Source organism: Gavialis gangeticus, unplaced genomic scaffold, assembly GCF_001723915.1.
Source record: "Gavialis gangeticus isolate Ggan-Ray unplaced genomic scaffold, GavGan_comp1, whole genome shotgun sequence".
NCBI classification, from domain to species: Eukaryota; Metazoa; Chordata; order Crocodylia; family Gavialidae; genus Gavialis; species Gavialis gangeticus.
In genome coordinates this window covers 67,311,406-67,318,048 of record NW_017728992.1, presented here as the reverse complement: position 1 = coordinate 67,318,048, position 6,643 = coordinate 67,311,406, and the positions used below count along the sequence as shown (strand labels likewise).

The 6,643-nt window shown below is 40.6% G+C and overlaps 1 protein-coding gene across 1 annotated transcript in view; it reads left to right on the top strand.

The window, feature by feature from the left end:
• The window catches only part of RBFA (ribosome binding factor A (putative)), an 18,986-nt gene extending 13,195 nt beyond the window's left edge, over positions 1-5,791 (top strand). The window contains exons 6-7 of the mRNA XM_019523943.1: positions 497-564; positions 4,262-5,791. Coding sequence (XP_019379488.1) covers positions 497-564; positions 4,262-4,670 — 477 coding nt within the window. The 3' untranslated portion in view covers positions 4,671-5,791. The remainder of the gene's footprint in view (positions 1-496; positions 565-4,261) is intronic.
• The last annotated feature ends 852 nt before the right edge of the window (positions 5,792-6,643 follow it).

Here is a 6,643-nt window from a genome sequence, read left to right as displayed (position 1 = left end):
CAAAAAAAAAAAAAAAAAAAGTAGAAATTGAAACTAAAATGTAGGCATGTAGTGGCTAATCCTTTTAGGGTTTTTAGTCCTTTATCCTGACCTGAAAGAAACAGTAATCTCTGCATTAATTATACCATTTGGCATAAAGATTCCAAGCAGGTAAGGCACTTGCAATATGTCCAAAGGCTGATAAATTAGAAATAGAAAAGATCTGTTAGATTGCCCACTTAACCCTGCTGCCAAGGAAGGACTCTGCTCCACATTGCATTTTATGGTACTTACTGAGAGGCCTTGGTAAATTAAGTGGATGATTACTTGGAATAGAACATATAATATTTTACAAGAGATCCTTTTTCAGAAGCCTAGAGGGAGGTAAGTACGACATTCATACATGTAAAGCAGAGCTCTCTATTAGGTCTTCTACTGGCCTGTTTCTTTTCTGAATGTGAACGGAAGAGCTTTTATACTGGAACTTTAATTGGGGTTTTATTAACCCATTTTACAGATTGATGAGTTACTGGCAGTTGCTGATTTTGGACCTGAAAAAGAAAATTTGTCTCAGAATGATTTCAGGTGAGGTTTTTTGTGATTTTTATCAAAATTGTGCAACAAGTGTCAGTTATCTTCAGCTATCTATATCTAGTTTGAAATAGAAAGAATACTGTTAAAGATACCAGAAATAATGGTGTTGTGACTGTCTGAAATTTGTATGCATTTATAATCCTATCATGGTATCTGAACTGTAACACTTAAAAATTTAGTATAGTGGAGTTGTATAAAAAGGCATAATTAGTGCAGTTTAAAGATTTTCTTACTGGGCAGATAGTCTTTAAAAAAACTCAGCTTCTATTGTATATAAAGCTAGACAAATTAAATAGACATTTAAAACTAAACACCAGCTATATTATGGGATAGTATTTTATTTCATTTTATTTTATTTTACATGGGATTTGACACAAAAAACTTCCACTTTCAAAATACGGTTAATATTTATAAGCCTTCCCTCACTCACGTTGCACCTTGGATAAAGATGAACAAAATATTAAAAATCTAACTTATTTTCCATTCTTCATACATTACATTTAGTCTTGTATTTTACTTAGTGTGGACATTTATTTTGCTTGTTGGTTCTCCTGCTCATGCACAAAGGTACCGTTTGTAGGTTGAAGAGTCTCATGCAGTTCATTCTTTCTGGATTAATTGCTCCTAATTTGAAACACTGAATCGCGGAAGTCAGCTCTGCTCTGTTGGTGATCTCAGCATTTATCTGCTTCAGCATTTTCTTCAGCAAGCAGCATATATGAGCAGTAGGATAGGGACAGAAAAAAATGCTTTTGATCCAGAGTAGAGGATACTTTTGTTTTGGTAGTCTGTTGGCTTTGAATTTCATGGATAGCTCTATAGAAGCACATCGGATATTAGTCATGGCATAGGGACTTCTGTACTTAGTAAATTAATATGTTAAAGGACCTGGCACTCCTGAGCCCACTGGTCTATCATAGGAATTTATACCATGCTAACTTCCATAATATGAGACCCTAAATAGTTCAAAAATATGCAAGGCAAGTGTAACAGATCTTCATGGTAGACTCTGGAAACATACACAAGTATTGCTGAGACTTATCCATAGGGAAATTACCAGTATAGCAGAAGAACTCCATAGTGCCATTTTGATTCCAGAATAAATGTCCATATAGGGAGTTATTTTGTCTAACTAGTACAGTTCTGGTAATTTTTTCCTATATATAAACAAGCTTCATGGGCATGTCCAGACGAGCACAGTTGTGCAGTACATGGCACCGCAAACACATTTGCAGCGCCACATACCACACAGTCTGGTGTTCTCCGTGCTGCAAGGGCTCACTGCGCAAGCATGAGTTGCACTGTTTTTTTTCCCCATGGGATATCCAGGGGTGGAAAAAAAAAAAAAATCCAAAAAAAAAACCTGGCACAGTACACACTTGGGTAGCATGTGCTGCTGAAAAGTGGAGCTGGGCCACCTGAAGCCATGCTTTGCTGCCAGCCAGGCTCTGCACTGCAGAATCGCCATGACTGCGGCCCCAGGAGGCCCCCAGGACCCCAGGTAATGTTGTTGGGGCCAGGCACTGTCTCTCCTACCCCACCCAAGGCAACTTACTCTGTGCCAAAGTGCGCATGGCACAGGCAGTCCCCAGGGACAAGTAGTTGTGGCTCAAGGTGCGCCACTGCTAGTTGTCCCTGGGGAACCAAATGTCTGCGCACATGTAGACAGACATGTGAGTTTTAGAATGATGCTCTGAAGGTGATCAAGTCAGGAATCATTCGTATTTTGTGAGGAATTTTGATGAATTCCCTATTAAAATGGTGGTGAGATGCAGGATGGATACACTTGAGCCCAACTAAACACCTGACTGCTTGCTGCAGTGTCGTGGTAAAGCAACCTGATGAATTGTTTTGCCTTAAAAGATTCATGGTCCAGTTCACTAGGTGCAAATTAGATGCATCTTTTGGGGGAATGCCATGGCCACGGTAAAGGTTTTCCCTGCAGAATACACACCAGTTTTCAGTTTGGGCCCATGTACTTTAAGCTTTCTGAGTCTGTAGCTCCAATACAGTCTCTTTCCTTGATCTGTTTGTGATGGTCACTCTGGGAACAAGCTGTCTCTTTCCTATTTATAGAAGTGCGGTCTCGGAACTGCTGTAGCAGGTCCCCAAATCCAGTACTAATGCCGTCAGACATTATTGTTATATAAAAACATCTTTTTCCAGAGATACACTTTGTGAGTACTCTAGTTTATAGTTCACCTTCTCAGAAAGAGGTAGCAGTGGAAATTAGTGAACCAGGCTTTGGAGGAAGGGTTCCAAAATGAATCATTTTGCCGAGCAGAATACCCAGATATAAATAAACACCTATGAGCATTTCCATTCCTTTGTTTTCTCTCTCCTCTTGAATATTCGTTGATCCTAGCTCAGAATCATTTAAGGTAAGGCTGTTAAATGTGTGGCCCATGGGCTGGATCAGACACATGGAACTGCTCCATCTGGCCTGCCAGGCTACTGGTGGGCTGTGGGTGTTGGGGGCATGGCTGGGTGGAGTGGCCTGCTGCAAAATTTGTGGCCTCTGATCCCTGGTAAACATGGCTTTCAGTGGCAGAAGGGTGAGCAAACGCTGCGCTGACACAATCCTGCGTGGGGGGCAGCCATTTGTCCTATCACTGCCAGCCCTACTTCAGGCCTCTCCTCCTCCTGCTTCCTCCCACCTCCCATTGCTCACGTATTGATAGTTTTAACAGTAGACCTATTTGTGGCTGGACATAGATCCATAGATTGTAGAGTTGGAAGGGACCACAAAGGATCATTGTGTTCGACCCCTTGCCCTGGCAGGAAGGAGGACCGAGATCAGATGACCCCAGCCAGGTGACTATCAAGCCTCCTCTTGAAGACCTCCAAATTACGTGATAGCACCACCTCTCCTGGAAGCCCATTTGTATTCTGGCGACCCTGACTGTAAAAAATTTCTTCCTAATGTCTAACTTAAATCTACTCTCCACTAGTTTGCACCCATTATTTCTAGTTACTCTCTGGGGCGCTCTGGTAAATAGCACATCACCAATTCCCTGTTGTCCTCCCTTGATAAACTTATAGGCGGCTACAAGATCTCCCCTCAGCCATCTCTTGTGAAGGCTGAAGAGATCCAGATCTCTCAACCTCCCCTCATAGGGTCTTTCATGGAGGCCACTAATTATGCAAGTGGCCCTCCTCTGATCCCTCTCCAGATTCGCCTTGTCCCTCTTGAAGTGCGGTGCCCAAAACTGGACACAGTACTCCAACTGCGGCCTGATCAATGCCGCGTAGAGGGGGAGCATCACCTCCCTTGATCTGTTGGTCATGCATCTGCTAATACACGACAAGGTGCGATTGGCTTTGTTAATTCCCTCATTACACTGCCGGCTCATGTTCATCTTGGAGTGAACTATGACACCAAGATCTCTCTCAGCCTCTGAGCTGCTGAGGAGGTCTTCCCCCAACCTATAGGTGTGCTGGGGATTCCTCCTTTCTAGGTGGAGTACCTTACACTTATCTTTGTTGAATTACATTCTATTTGATGCCATTTCCTCATCTCCTTAACACGGGGAACAGGAATGAGAACACAGTAAAGCAAGATAATAAGCATATATAGGTAGTTCATAAAATCCAACTGAAACTTAACCAATTGCACGTAAACCGATTCCTTAGCTTCTTCTAGGGGAATACTTGAACATGCATTTAAATTCTCTTTTCCTTTCCACAGTGAATCAGAGACTTCAGTGACTACATTGTCCTCTGATATGTCAGCTTCATCTCTCCAGTCAAATCTTTTTGGTGTTGATCATGAAGTCCTGAATAAACAAATAATGGAATACAAAAAAATGAAAAAAGTGAAAAATGTAGATGGCATTGGGTGGGCAGAACAGCAGCGGAAGCAGTTGGCTGAAGTGCAAAAACATATGAGAATGAAAAAGAAGAAGACAATGGATTCTTTTCAGAATTATGTTCCACCTCAGGAATACTTATTGAACAACTACAACACAGCATATTTGGATGATGAAACTGTATCCTTCTCAGAGAATGAATTGGAAGATGAATTATGCGATGAGGTAAATGAATTTAAGGCAGATGATGACATAAACCAAAACCCATCCACTACAAAACTGAAGTGAAATTGTAAGCTGTACATTTCTCAATAAAAATAGCAGATAAAAAACTTGGTTAGAATATATGCTGAAGCATTAGCTGTGTAACTCCACTTGATTTTCCTCTTCCACCCTCAAAAGGTATGGTATGATATGGAAAAACTAATGAATACAAATTGTCACAGTAAAAGAAGTTTTGAAATGCTGTTTTTAATAAATATGTCATAAGTTGAACTTTTTTGAACTAAGAATTTAAGGTTTTAGAAATGTTATGGTTGTGCTGAGGGTTGCAGGCAGAGTTCCTTATCCTGTTATTGGAGAATAGACAAAGCAACTTTATTGTGAGCTAAAACATATTGGCTGCCTCCTAGGAAGTTAATTTCCTTTGCCTTGATATAAGTGCAATGATCTGTCAAAGAGAAGGATTTCAGAGGACATGATTATGTTACTTTAGAACCCTAGCAAGCTATTAATCTGCAAATTTGGAATCTACTTCTTGAAGATTTAAGTATATCTTGGTGTTGTGCTCTTACATTACTAAGACTTCTTTAAACTGTACAAGTATATACACATTTTGAACTATTTCATTTGAATTGTAAACATTAAGAAATTCATGAAGGTAAGACTTGGTTTCCATGAAGCTTGGTAAGACGTAGGCTTTTTAAGCCTCTTTTTGGAGGAGAGTATAAGTAAACGAGGCACAGAATGAATGGATGCAGTCTTTTTTTTCCTTTCCTCCTGTTCTACATTTATTTAGTACCTGTGTAGTTCTTGTTTTTTTATTATGAACAGAGTTGGACACTAAACAGATTGCAGTTTGCAGAATTCCTGAAAGCAGCTGATATTTTAATCTTCAAGTAGCCAATAGTTTCCCTAGTAACTGTTCCTCCCTATGGCCTTAGGAAAAACAAAACAAAAAAGGAAGGAGGCGCAGGGGAAGTGTGCCTTTATGCAGTGGCTAACATGGGTTCCTTGGTCCAGATAAACTTGAAGTCTTCCAAGGATTTACCTTAACCACCTAATATATTAAAACCTGGAGCTTTTCTTGACTATTAAGCTTTTAAGACACAAGACGAACTTTCGTTTCTAGTGCAGCCATGGCCTCTATGTCTAATTCTTCTCCAAACACATTAAAATCATTTAAGATATGTGATGGCTTAACTGTCATTTAGCCTTTTCATTAGGGGAAAAATTGTGTTGTAACTTTACTGTTCCAGCTGTCTTTGTATTTGTATGCCGCCCTCCCCCAAAAAGGACTTTGAGGAAAAATCCTAGCATATACTAGGTTCAATCACTACGAGCCTTGCAGAGGCCAAAAGACTAGCGTCTTTCCAGTGGTTTTGTATCGTTCTCCCTCTCTCTGTCCATTTTGCACCACAAGGGGAAACCAGTCCTGAATGGTAAATAACGGTTTGCTTATTTATCATCAGCTTACTGACAGCAAATGATTCTCCTCAATTAACTTGATACCCACTTGGATACATTTGCAGAACCAGCCATCTCCTTTCCCTCTCTAATATAGATTGTATAAGTTTACTTATTTTACCTCTTCTTCCTGCAACACAGTTTTGATGCATTAGCAATCAGGTATGAACAAGTAAGGAAGGTCCAGTTACATATTAGACATGACTTGGGGTGTATCTATCTGTTCATATATTCTGTGGTAGGTAAGTTTAAACTCTTTCCTAACTATAGCCACCAGTAAATTACTCTTCTTGCGTTCTTTATAGTTTCATAGTTTCTAGGGTCAGAAGGGACCTTAGTAGATCATCTAGTTCTACCCCCTGCCATGGCAGGAAAGAGTACTGGGGTCAAACGACCCCAGCAAGGTGTACATCTAACCTCCTCTTAAAGACCCCCAGGGTAGGAGCCAGCACCACTTCTCTTGGAAGTTGGTTCCAGATCCTAGCCGCCCTGACAGTGAAGTAGCACCTCCTGATGTCTAGTCTGAATCTACCCTCTGCCAGCTTGTGACCGTTATTCCTGGTCACTCCTGGCAG